Here is a 12,668-nt window from a genome sequence, read left to right on the forward strand (position 1 = left end):
CAGAATGGTTTGAACGCCTGAGCAATGAGAAGGTTGAAAACCACTGAGTTCAAAAGGAACTATGGTATGATGCAGCAGCAGGGGAGAGCGGGAGGGTGAAAATGAGAGAACCAACCCTTGGCTGTTCGGCGCACAAACTGTGCAGCTCTCTGTTTACTGAACGAAGGCCAACTCCGACGGAAAGCGTTGCCAGAGTGAGGAGAGGCGTCTGCTGAGCCATGTTACAACATACAGTATTTACCTTGGAAATCACGATTTCTTACTTGTGACTGTTCTGAGAGCGGGTGCTTACAGGTTTGAACGTCTGGAGCTAATACACGTACACATCCCTCAAAGGCGAGTGCCTAACGTTAACCAAATCCAGCCTCTCAGCTCCTATTTTGTGCTGCGACGACAGCGAACCCACGCTGCTGCACTCACCCAGCACTGTGCCGATCTTATTGGTCAGGACGGAGTCGGTGTGGTCCAGCCAGCCTCCTCCGCACAGGCCCTCTTTGAAGCGGTTGAGGATCGACTGATTGGAGAGCAGCACCACCAGGATCCACAGAGCTGCCGTCACTGTGGTGGAGTGGAGATGTTCTTCCATGAACATCAGGAGCCAATCAAAGCCCAGCGTTCGCACCAGCTCCTCACACGCCCTGCAGGGAGAAAAAGTTTTGCAGGTTTACTGTTACTTTAATATCAGTTCTTTTCTTTTCACAACATTTTAAATACTTTGTCGATATTTCTGCTTCTGCTTGCTCATTATGTTGCTAAATTATATCAACCAGTGTCATTATAATCTCCATCTCTGTCAGCCGCTGGGCATATTGCCATTATTTGAGTCAAGTTGAGCCATATTCCAGTAATAACTGGAAATGTTGTATGTAGAGCTAAATAGCTTTTTAATGATAAAAGTCTTTAAAAGATCAAAGAAGAAGAATAATGTTGTGTGGCGCTTTTATGATTGATTATTCATAGTTTTCAAAATAAAAGGACAGCGTGAGAGTTTGCATTTTAACTTGAAGCTTTCAGGATGAGCAGATATGACAGAGAAGGAGCAAATAACAACATCCAAGGCTAGAAAAATTAAAAGTGCTAGTTGGCTTAGTTTGCAAACTGCAGTTCCTCAACTGCCCACTTGGGGTGCCTCCAAGCTCAGACCATATAAAAAGTGTTTTCATTGTTGCAGTCTCTGCGCTTTGAGGCAAGATGTGATGAATGAGGGGCAGAACTTTTTTTTTACCATTTATGTACCCAACTTTACACAAATAAGTAAGCATGCTAACAGCCTACTGCACAAACAGATTTAATCTCTGTAGCTAATTTCGATCTTCACAACAACTGCATGGGGTGATTTCATTTATTATTATTTTTAAATAAAACTTATCTTTTTAAGACTATTAAGGTTTAAAGTTATAACGTTAGAATTATGGCAGCTTTGATAGATGGGTAAATGCTGACACAGGCGGCTGTATCTGCCTGTTAGGCGTTAACTACGCTAACCACAATCACTAAACTGGAGTTTGCGACCATGTTTGTATTGCTGCCTATTTATTACAATAATGTGGCTTAAAGAGAAGTTAATTCTACCAACAGACCATCCCAGAGCTCTGTGCTCCAGAGTGAAATCAGAGTATGTTAGTTAGGAATTATTATTAGCAGATATCTGTGTCTGTGTTTGTACCCCTGCAGCCTGTGGATGGTCATTAAGCTACAAGCATAACTTTACTTCTCTAGTTCAATGTGGCATGGCTCTAACTGCTAATTTTTTAATTTAAACAACGTCTGGAGAAGAGCGGTGTCTTACTGGGCATTAACTGTGCACTTCTCTTTCGTGGTGAAAAGCAGTTTAAGAAGGCTGTCCAGCAGTCGATTTCTCAGCAGAATGAGGTTTGCTGATAGGAGGCCACTAAAGTCGTCATCATTTCCTGCAGATGCACAAAATGTTTCATATTTATTAAGGATAGAAAAACAGTCTAGCACTGACCATATACTTTTGGCCATACGTTATTTAGGATAGAGAGGTGCCAGAAGTCAGATCAACGCTAATATCACTCGTACCTCCGTCTATCTTCTCCTCATTATTGATTTCCATGACAACAAACTTCTCACACACGGCAAATGTGGGAAGAGTGGAGGAGATGAACTGGCCAAACCTGTGGAGACAGCAAACGGTCTTATGCTGCACTGGCATGGATCATCATCACCGACGTTCACGTAGCAGCTACACGAGCGTGTTCTTACCGCAGCAGGTCGTATGGGTTGGGGAAGCCTTGCAGCAGCAGACTGAGCACGTTGCTGATGGCGGCGACGGTGGGCTGGGACAGTGTGGTGTCTCTCAGGGTGAGCAGCAGTCTTGGGATGAGCTGAAACTCTCTCAGGAGTTTAGCATTTTTAGCTGCCTCACTATTTGACACAGTCAGCAAAACACACAGTGAGACGCTTTCACATTAAAATGAAAATAATGGTGCCAATCAGCAATTACAAAAAAATAAAAGTCATGTTATTCTTCATGTGATCTGTTTCTTGTTCAGGGAAACTTCCTTCTGACACTTGCCTGGATTCTGTCAGCAGTTCAATGAAGTGCTCGAACAGAGACAGATGGAGCTCGTAGGGAGCGTGCAGCCAAACCTAAGGAGCAGACGGAGCAGACTGAGACCCTGCCGCACAAGCCATTTCTGGCAGCACAAACTTCTGGCACAGAGTAGCTCAGTTCCTTAACACTTCAACATCAAAAAAACACTTTTTTTCCTTTTCCTGTTTTAACAAATGCAAAAACTATACCTGCAAACTCTCCATTTTATTAGCCGGAGACGGGTTTAAGTGGAACAAGACTTTTATCAATGCTAAATAGGCAAGCTTTCTTTGACAGCTGCACACTAATGTCCTCATTTCAGTTGGCTCACAAGCATTATGGGTCAATGGGCCCTGTAAACACTCACCTCAAAGTCACACAGTAGGTCCTGGAAGGCCGTGGAGTTGGGGATGATGGAGGTTTCGTGGCCGCTGTCAACTGTTCCCACCAGAGAGAAGGTGAGGTGGAGGATGTGACTGTTTAGCAGCGAGCGCTTCTTCTTTAGAAGCATAGCCAGCAACTAAAGAGGAAGACAAAACAAATATGCATTTACAAATGTTGAAGTAACGGGACACAAGCTTTGTGTACAGATTTAAACTTGGCTTTCAGTCTGTGAACTCACTGCTGGGTAATATTCACATTAATCACACTGTCACTAACAGTAGTCTGTGCTTAGTCTGACACAGAAACACATTCAAAAAATATGTAACTGGAGACAAATGAGCATCCATCCATCTTCCGCTTATCTGGGGCCAGGTTGTGGGGGCAGCAGCCTAAGCAGAGAAGCCCAGACCTCCCTCTCCCCAGCCACCTCCTCCAGCTTATCCGGGGGAGCACCAAGGCGTTCCCAGGCCAGCCGATGATATAATCTCTCCAGCGTGTCCTGGGTCTGCCCTGGGGCTCCTGCCAGTGGGACATGCCTAAAACACCTCACCCAGCAGGCATCCTTGTCAGATGCCTGAACCACCTCAGCTGGCTCCTTTTGATGTGGAAGAGCAGCGGCTCTACTCTGAGCCCCTCCCGGATGGCTGAGCTCCTCACCCTATCTCTAAGGGAGAGGCCAGTCACCCTTCAGAGGAAGCTCATTTCCGCGATCTTGTCCTTTCAGTCACTACCAACAGCACGTGACCATAGGTGAGGGTAGGGAGTCGGGACATAGATCAACTGTTAAATTGAGAGCTTCGCTGTTACACTCAGCTCTCTCTTCACCACAACGGACCGGTACAGCGTCCGCATCACTGCAGCCGCCGCACCAATTGTCTGTCGATCTCCCGCTCCCTTCTCCCATCACTCGAACAAACGAGCATTTTGTAAACAAATTTAGAAATTTAGAAAAGTAGAAGCAACACCATTAAAGTACAACGGAGAACAGAAATGTGTGAACAGCTGGAGCATGAATAAATGCACACACGTGGTTGACTGTTAAAAAATACTGTTTACAGGTTTGCAAATCGCACTATTCATTTAAACACTACAGTGTTTAAATGTGAGAGAAGCGAACGCCTTTCGTCCCAATTTACGAATGTTTGGATGGCAATTTTTAGAAAAACTCAGTAATTATCCTAGAAATGTAACTACAACACACTAAGAAAAAAATAACTAAGACTTTGTTTTAATAACTAACCTGGTAACCTTTGATGCGCTCCATCTCCTTACTAGCCAGTGGGTTGCTTTTTACAACACACACTAAAGCCTTGACAGCCGCATACAGTCCCTCCACATCTGACGCCATGGCAACCAGACCCAAAATGGCCGCTGCCCCTCCCACATACTGCAGGTTGGTGGCCACAGGTTTGGGCACGAATGCACGAACACCTGAAGGAGGGAGAAAGAGAACAAGTGAGTTTTCGTCCACTAGAGAACAGCGTTTGGTATTCTGAGTCACGCAGATTTGATTTACCTAAGTATCCAATCACAGCAGCTCCGATGGTGCGTGCGGGACCATTAAGGTGACCGGCGGCATTGTGAATCAGTTTTACTGGAGTGGCATTTTCATGAGAGGACACGGCGAGCTGAAGAAGATGGAAAAGAAATTACAGAAATTTAAAACACACACACACCTCAAGTATGTCTCCAGACGGCAACTCGACGGTTACTTTTAAACTCGATACTTCTTCAGAGCCGCTTTCACACAACTTTGCACCATTTCCTCATTTGTTAGTCAAACGTTTGTTGCTGTGGATGTTTGTCTATGAGTAAGAATATTTTACTGTTAGACGCTGCAGTCTTACACCAAGATCTGATCAAAAGCTTTGGTTTAGTGAGCTGAAATGAAATATTGGATTCTTTCAGTTAATTCGGGAAGGTAAAAACAGCATTATGCAACATTGGCATTTAGAATAATTGTGTATTTATGGAGTTTTATTTCTCTATCTCAACATGACACCCATGTTTAGCGAAGTGAGAGGGTGTGAAAGACCCAAACGCTTATGCTTAGTTTTGCTAAGAGGGAGGTGATAATGCTGCATGAGAGGACAACAACTTATTTTCGTTCCCCTCTGCACAGTGAGTGAGTGTCTTCCTACTCTGTGACAGGCCTCTGCTGTAGAATTGCTGCCTCTGTAATTCTCTGCACTTCACTTCCTGTGAGTCGCTGCGGGAGAGGGAGCAGCAGAGACGGGCAGGCTGGGAAATGACTTGACAAGTGGGGAGAAAGAGATAACACAGAGCTCATCTGGAGCTCCAACACACACTCGTGGTGGGACTGTGTGTGCTACTTCCTTTAAATGCATCATTTAAATGCAATGGACTTGAGTTTTTCTGTTGAAAAATGAAATTGACCTTTGCAAACCATTAAGTGTGTGAATGCACATCCATAGCCATTTTCAGATATGCACAGCAGCCCTATACTTTCCTAGAAATTTCCTAGTCAGGGTGCATGTGTCCAATGTAATGGAGTATTTCATGTAACACGAAGTCATGCAAAGCAGGTGATTCCCTGCTGCGAAAAGGACGTCTGTGGAAAATGCCCCAATCTAACAATCCTGAAATAGTCTGAAATCCATGTGTGAAAACAGCTTATATGCGTGTGTTTACACTTTGGACCTCAATTTGGAGTTTTTCTGCTTGTATTTATTTATTTATTAACTTCTAAGTCTTTCCTCTCTGCAAACGTTACACTTGTGCTAAGGGTAAACACGTCACCACATGGCACTGTAGCAGAGGGAGAAGACAGGTTTCTTTTTTCAGTTGGTTACGTCAGCCAGGATGATGTAATCTCAGCCAGTATGCTGCACTTCAATAGAAAACTGAATTTAGAGTTACGGTTTAAAGGTTACTGTAACGGAAATAATAGATTCTTTAATGAACCTTTGACAGAATATCTGACAGTAAGATTTCCATTTAGCAGACAAACCTGCTGTGACAACAACATTAAAGCAGTGCCGTTTAATTCTTTGCGAAGTCGTGCGTCTGACCTGTTTGGCGATGGCTTTGCTGTCCAGTTTGTTGTAGCTTTTCCTGATTTTGGCCACAGTGAGAGTCAACACAGAGAGCGCATAGAGACTGAAAGACACCTTCTCCTCTGGCACCAGCACCACCGGAGAGGCCGGCGCTACCTCCGCCTTGGAGTCCTTACCTGCAGAAAGAGAAAAATGGAGAAGGTAAAAAGTGAGTAAAAATTAAAAAAAAAGAGGAGCCATGTATGGATAAACGCTGGAAAAAAAGAAGTGATCCAAGATGGTTAAATGACAGAATAAAACTAAAGAAAAGCATTAAGGTAGAGCAAGGATTTAGAGCCTGGTTAAAAGCAGGTCTGCAGACTGTAAGTCGAGGTCAGGTGGTCCACTCACAGGGGAGGTAGACGGCCTGAAAGCTGCCCACGTAGTTGGGTCCAAGCTCATAAATGGCAGCGACGCTGGCGGCAGGTAGGAACTCCTCCAGGAAGTGGGTAGGCCCAAGACGCCACACCAGGCTGGAGAGCTGGCGCTGGGCAGGGGGCGTCCCTATGTACCCATAAACAGTACTGACGACAGGAGGGTTGGTGGAGCTGGAGCCGCCTGGAGCACTGTGGATGTAGTGAAGCTGGAGAAGAGGAAAGGTGATTGCAATGACTCAAAAGAAGGATTTCTATAAGGAACCAAGATATGCAGAAATAGGACTGAGCTGACACATTCATGTTCTCAGACAGTTTTTTGTGTTATGAAATGCAGACGGTAGCCCACCACAAACCTCAGAGACTACAAAGAGAAATGACTTACATTTGACCTGTTTATTGGCTCAGATCACAACAGAGCCTTCAGAGCATGTGAGATACACAAACTCATTTCAATTATATGCACAGTTGAAGTTTGAACCCACTTAACTGGGAACCGGTCCCGTATGCTGTCCCCTTTGAGAGGATTAAATAATCATCAAGTCAATATTTCAGGGAACAGAACTTAAAAACATCATAGATCAAAAGCTCTGATGATGGGCGTAAGTTTCATTTCAGCGATTAATCATAGGGTCCAGGACTCCTGAAACTTTGACTAGCAATTCTAATCATTTGGTACTGCTTTCAAATATTGATTTTAATTGTTTTTATCATTTAATATTCACTGCTGGGTCAGTGCACAGGCAGACATGATTTACTCCTCTGTGTTTGTCTTTTGTCAGTGTGAGTCAGAGACTGATGAGTTGATAGTTTGCTCTGATATCAGGCTCCTTTTGTGTCCTTTTCTTTGGGGAAGCAGGCTAATTAAATATGCATGCGTTACTTGTTTACGTCAGTGATGAATTAAATGGATGGATGGAGCTGATAAATAATCGAGTTGACCTATCAGCTCCTGGATTTTAACAGCTCAGATGTGCGCTCATGTTCAAAACACGTCACAGGCACAGTGAAAACAAGCAGATTGGAAATGTTAAGATTATTTAGCTTACTGCTAACAGTTCTAAACTAAGCAGAGGAGGAGGTATCTCGGGGTCTCGTTCACGAGGAGAGGGGACAGTTGAACGGGAGACTGGCAGATTGATTGCTGCAGCGTCTGCAGTGATGCGGATGCTGCACCGGTTTGCTGTGGTGAAGAGACAGTTGAGCGTAAAAGTGAAGCTGTCGATTTACGTCCCTACTATCATCTGTGGTCATGAGCTCTGGGTAACGACTGAAAGAATTAGATAGCGGATACAAGTGGCAGAAATCAGAAGTCTCTGAAGGGCGGCTGGACTCAGCCTTAAAGACAGGGTGGGAAGTTCAGTGATTTGTGAGGGACCCAGAGTAGACTTGATACTCATCAACATCAAAAGAAGCCAGTTGGGGCAGTTCAGGCATCTGGTTAGAAAGACTCCCAGGCACCTCCTGGGCGAGGTATTGATTACTGGGCATGTCCAACCTGGAGGAGGACCTGGGGCATACACAGGACAGCCTGGGGCTTGCTAAACTGTGGAAGGTCTGGGCTTCTCCGATAGGCTGCCGCCCTGTGACCTGGCCATTGATAAACAGCAGGATGGATGGAAAAACGGTGCATCTTAACTTACTTGGTTTTCAGACTCACTCCGACCTATCAGACCTACTCAGAATTTTAACTTATGGCACCAGAGCAGAGATGGAGAATCTGTCTCTGGGGCAGTCTGCTTCTCTCCACCCCAGGGAAAAGGGTAACACTACCTGGGTCTGGGTGCAGTTTCCCCCTCCGGGGGCAAGGGTACCTAGACCTGTGGCTTAGAGTACGCTTGGGGAGTGTGATTGTATGTACAGTGTCTCTTTATGTCTGTCTCCACGTTGGGTGAGTGTTGAGTAATTGCACATGAGCGCATGAGGGTGGGAATGGATGTTTGTATCTGTGCCTGTATGTCTGTGTCTATATGTCAGGTTGGGTATCAGACGCCACCTCTCTAGGGACATCTCAGGCCCTCCAAGGTATGGAGGCCTATCTCCCCCCACCACTTCCCCTGCCGGTGGCGGACGCCCTCAGACTTCGGTGCGTTGGTGGTTCTTTGTGTCTGGGGATGGGCGTCCGGGTACCCACCGGCTCACTCCTTGGTGGCTGCTTGTCGGGGCCTGGAGCCTGGGGCTCGCTCAGGCCACTTTGGGGATGGGGTGCCTTCGGCCTCTCGGCCTGGGGCTCGGTCATTCTGGCACAGCTGGCTGCCGGCGGAGCTCACGGGCACGTCACTGCAACCCCCCCTGGCTTCTGCTCCACGGCTACTGATGGACCCCTCATCTGGGACTCTCCTCAGCTCTTTCTGGGACAGTGGCGTGGCTGCCCCTCTGTTGGTCTTCCTTTGTCTCTTGTGTTCTGGGGGCCTCTGGATGTCTGGAGTTTTGATCTCCTCCATACCTGCTTCATGTCCTGGAGGACGGGGCTGTGGCCCCCCACACCCTCTAGCACAGGGGTGTCGAACTCCAGGCCTCGAGGGCCGGTGTCCTGCAGGTTTTAGATCTCTCCCTGGGTCAGCACACCTGAATCAAATGACTAGTTCATTACCAGGCCTCTGGAGAACTTCAAGGCATGTTGAGGAGGTAATTGTGTTGTATCAAGGTTACATCTAAAACCTGCAGGACACCGGCCCTCGAGGCCTGGAGTTCGACACCTGTGCTCTAGCAGATCATTACATGAAGGAACCTTTTAAATACAAGCGCGTTCATGCTCACAGGTGTACACACGGGTGCTCACACACACAAACTACACCCTTTTTGGCTCCTACCTCAAAGCACACTGTGCGCTGTCGATCCTACGTGCTGCACAATAATGTTTAATATTTAGTATTTACTGTTATATTCACATAGATCATCGTGATGTTGTTTATTATGTTGCTCTTTTTTTTTCTTCTGCTTGTTTTCTCTTTTTTCTTTCTCAACAGGTGATCCAGGTGATTGATATATGTATTTTTTGTCTGCTTATTTTGTTGGTTTTTGCCCTTTATCCCCGTCCCTCTTCCCCACTGTTTTTCTTTCCCTCATTCTTTCTCCCCTTTCTTTCCCCCAGTCAAGTCTGTCCCGTATTTAGCAAGTGAAAATAAAATAAAATAAACAATAAAAGGTGAATCAAATAGACCATTACGGCAAGGCTGGGATGGTCCATTTGGTAAAGTAAATCCGTTGGGCATCTTTCTTTGCCTTTAGACAATAATTCTGATGGCAAAAGAGCCAAATGGGACAGGCGCAAAAAAAAAAAAGAAAAAAAAAAGAGAGAATCTGTCTCTGTCACTGTACTGTAGGAAGATCCACAATGAGATTAGGAGCCATGCCTTTGTTTCAAGGTCTCAAAGAAATCTAAAAGTATTTCAAAGTGCAGTCACTGCTGAGTCCAGGTGAGTCCCAGTTCCAGACGCACTGAAGCATCCCCGCAGGGTAATACTCTCACCACCATGTTTCACCGTGAGGACGGTGTTCTCTGGGTTGTTCACCTCCTCCTTCTTTCTCCAAACATAAGCAGCATCTCCCGGATGCTCACAATGCTTTGTGAGCATCAACAATTATATTTCTCAAGTCTGAACTGATTTCTTTGTTTTTAGCATGATGCTTTCTCAAGTGACAGTTTAAACCCCGGCTGAAGTTTTTATACTTCGTGTAAATTGAAAGATAAACTCAGTTTTAACTTGATTTTAGACATTTTGGATTTTAAAAACTTAAAGCACATCATTGTACAGCTGTGGTTTGTGCTAAGGCTCAATAAAAAAGTCAGGGGGCTAATAATACTGACACAGATAACTTTTGTTTTTTTTCTGAAATAATTCTGTTATTATTTTTTTATTTAAATAAACAAACAAATAAACAAACATGTGGAGCCTCTGCAAGTTGTGATGGCATTTTTTTTAAACAACTAGGGCCTTAATAGTTCATTCTTAAAATCACAAGATTCATTTATGACCAATCAAAACGCCTGATGTTACACAACAGTGAGTGACGCAGACACACTGACTATGGGAAGGGATAAAAAGGGATATGAAAGGAGAAATACTGCTCAGCACAAAACAGCATTTCAGCAGTTTTCTGAGCAGACTTCATGTCAGAAATAAAATGTATCGTCTATTCATTATTCACAGATCAAGCCACTCCTGCTGTTGTTACTGGCTACTTTTGCCATTTAGACCACCTGGGAGGTGCCTGCACACCTAAAGATTTTTGCTTTACTGTCACTCTTTTACAAGGTAAATACAACCACAAGAACACTTAGACCCATATGAGACACACGACCAGCCTGTTTTTTCCTGTACATGGCCCTCAGCAGGAAATGAAGCCGCTGTTATCAGTGCCGTTAAGGAGAAGCTGTGACTTGCGGTCTCAGCCTATTCCCTATTCTGCTGTCTAATCTCAGGGGAATCTAAAGTCACTGAACCACAAACCACATCACAGTCTGCTGACTGCAGCACTCAAAAGCTGCTGTTTAAAGGTCGGAGTTAGAAATGTACGGCACTGCTGCTTCTCAACGCCAACCATGATCTGAGATCCAAATATGACGAGCTAATTATGGACGACTTCCAAACACAAAGCCATTGTTGCGGCGTACTTACCTACTGATGCATAATAAATTATCAGCACACTCAGAGGTTTAAATTGGACACTAGCTCACTGTTTCTTTATACAGCAGCTGTCTTTAAAAACAGGTAACAGTGAATATGAGATGATGGAGATAGTTTTTATGTATGTATAGTCTAATTTTATACCCATAAATCCATCTACATTTATTACAAGACTTAACTGATGTATCCTATTAAAGATATACTGGCAAGCTAGGTTAATCCTCCTGTTACTGCACCTTTACCAGGGTACAGGTTTACAGCTGGAGTTTGTCCTGTGGTGCTGCACTTCGTCCTTCTGCTCATAATAGTAAAGATGTGTTTGAAACAGGGAATAAGTTTTCCTGTTTGATAGCAAGTGTCTTGTTCTGTTCATGCAAAAAAACAAAAACAAAACTTCCAACAAACAACCTGCATGCAACAAAGCCTGTTCACCCGCGGTTGGTCAACAGAAACTGGACTACAAGTGGACAGTTTAGTACAGTTTTCCTAACAGCTGAAACTTGACAGGAACAACAATGTGAGATCTGCAATGTGGATGTTGGTTATTGCTGACATGCCGCGTACAAATTTTACCTTGACAGTGCTGATGAGCTGGCCGTCGATGTACAGCGTGGCCATGCTATTCTTCAGCATGCCTTTGCTCATGACCAGCACCAGGTGGTGCCACTGGCCCTCAGCGATCAGCTCGCCACAGCGGAATCGAGCGCAGCAGGGAAGGATCTCGTAGAAGGAGGATTCTTCGCTAGAATCATCCGCTGCTTGATGGGGGAAGGCAGAGAGAAGCAGGGGGCAACATCAATGAGTCAGAGAGCTCCAGCAGAAGTGAGTATATTAGCTCCGGGTTAAAGCCTGTTTGGTCGTAACAGAAAGTGTACATTTCTCCCACTTGCTCTCTGTAACACTGGAAAGGTCATATTTATCAAATATAATCTCTAAACAAAACTGTACTAGCATTTTAAACTCAAATGTCTAACAGAAAGTTTTCATTTCTTTTCTGGGAATATATACTGTATGAAAGTGCATCATCCCAAAAACAATAAAGTAATGGGTTTTGGCATACGAGCTTGAGATTTCATAGATTTGAGATAATAATTTTCTCCTGATGGTTCACCAAAAAGAATCTTAAAGCATGGACAAAGTATAGAGGTCTAGAGGACGGTTGTGCAGCGGAGGATTATTAATTCTTGTGGTTAAGTCCAGTGCTGCCACTTACAGTATGTCTGCAGCAGCTCCTCCTTGGTGGAGACGGTGAGCGAGCGGTCTTTGGCTGACAGCACCACAGCCAGACACACGTAATGCTGCTCCGAGGAGTTGGCCCGACGGACGATGGTCAGCAGCCGCACGGGGTGGGCCTGAGGGGATGTGCTGAACCTCTCCACACAGAACCAAGTGGAGTAACTCAGGCCTGATGGGGGGGGAAACAGGTGCTCACCTGGATAAGAAAAAGGGGGGGAGTGAGAAAAGAGAGGTTTATCTTTTTTATATACATATTTAAAAAATTCACAATTCTTTTTATCTCAATGCTTTCTATATTAAATCCATCCATCCATAATAGATGGGTCCACATTGTGGGGCAAACAGACAGGCCTCTCTCCAGTTCTTCAGGAAGGCCACAGAGGTGTTCCCAGCCACTGGAGACACGTAGCCTCTGAAGTGTATCCTGAGT

At 44.9% G+C, this 12,668-nt stretch overlaps 1 protein-coding gene across 9 annotated transcripts in view; it reads right to left on the reverse strand.

The window, feature by feature from the left end:
• wdfy3 (WD repeat and FYVE domain containing 3) overlaps positions 1-12,668 on the reverse strand; it is a 130,356-nt gene that overhangs the window by 46,875 nt on the left and 70,813 nt on the right. For 5 of the 9 annotated variants that reach the window (XM_063490048.1, XM_063490049.1, XM_063490050.1 and 2 more), the window contains 13 exons: positions 12,216-12,434; positions 11,576-11,760; positions 6,349-6,580; positions 5,974-6,134; positions 4,458-4,569; positions 4,182-4,372; positions 2,925-3,077; positions 2,540-2,613; positions 2,227-2,388; positions 2,044-2,138; positions 1,790-1,910; positions 421-638; positions 116-211 (listed from right to left, as the gene is read on the reverse strand). In XM_063490048.1, the coding sequence (XP_063346118.1) occupies positions 116-211; positions 421-638; positions 1,790-1,910; positions 2,044-2,138; positions 2,227-2,388; positions 2,540-2,613; positions 2,925-3,077; positions 4,182-4,372; positions 4,458-4,569; positions 5,974-6,134; positions 6,349-6,580; positions 11,576-11,760; positions 12,216-12,434 (2,019 nt within the window). The remainder of the gene's footprint in view (positions 1-115; positions 212-420; positions 639-1,789; positions 1,911-2,043; positions 2,139-2,226; positions 2,389-2,539; positions 2,614-2,924; positions 3,078-4,181; positions 4,373-4,457; positions 4,570-5,973; positions 6,135-6,348; positions 6,581-11,575; positions 11,761-12,215; positions 12,435-12,668) is intronic. The other 4 variants (XM_063490046.1, XM_063490045.1, XM_063490052.1 and 1 more) reach the window with 4 other exon arrangements.

This window comes from Pelmatolapia mariae, linkage group LG12 (assembly GCF_036321145.2).
Source record: "Pelmatolapia mariae isolate MD_Pm_ZW linkage group LG12, Pm_UMD_F_2, whole genome shotgun sequence".
Taxonomy (NCBI): domain Eukaryota; kingdom Metazoa; phylum Chordata; class Actinopteri; order Cichliformes; family Cichlidae; genus Pelmatolapia; species Pelmatolapia mariae.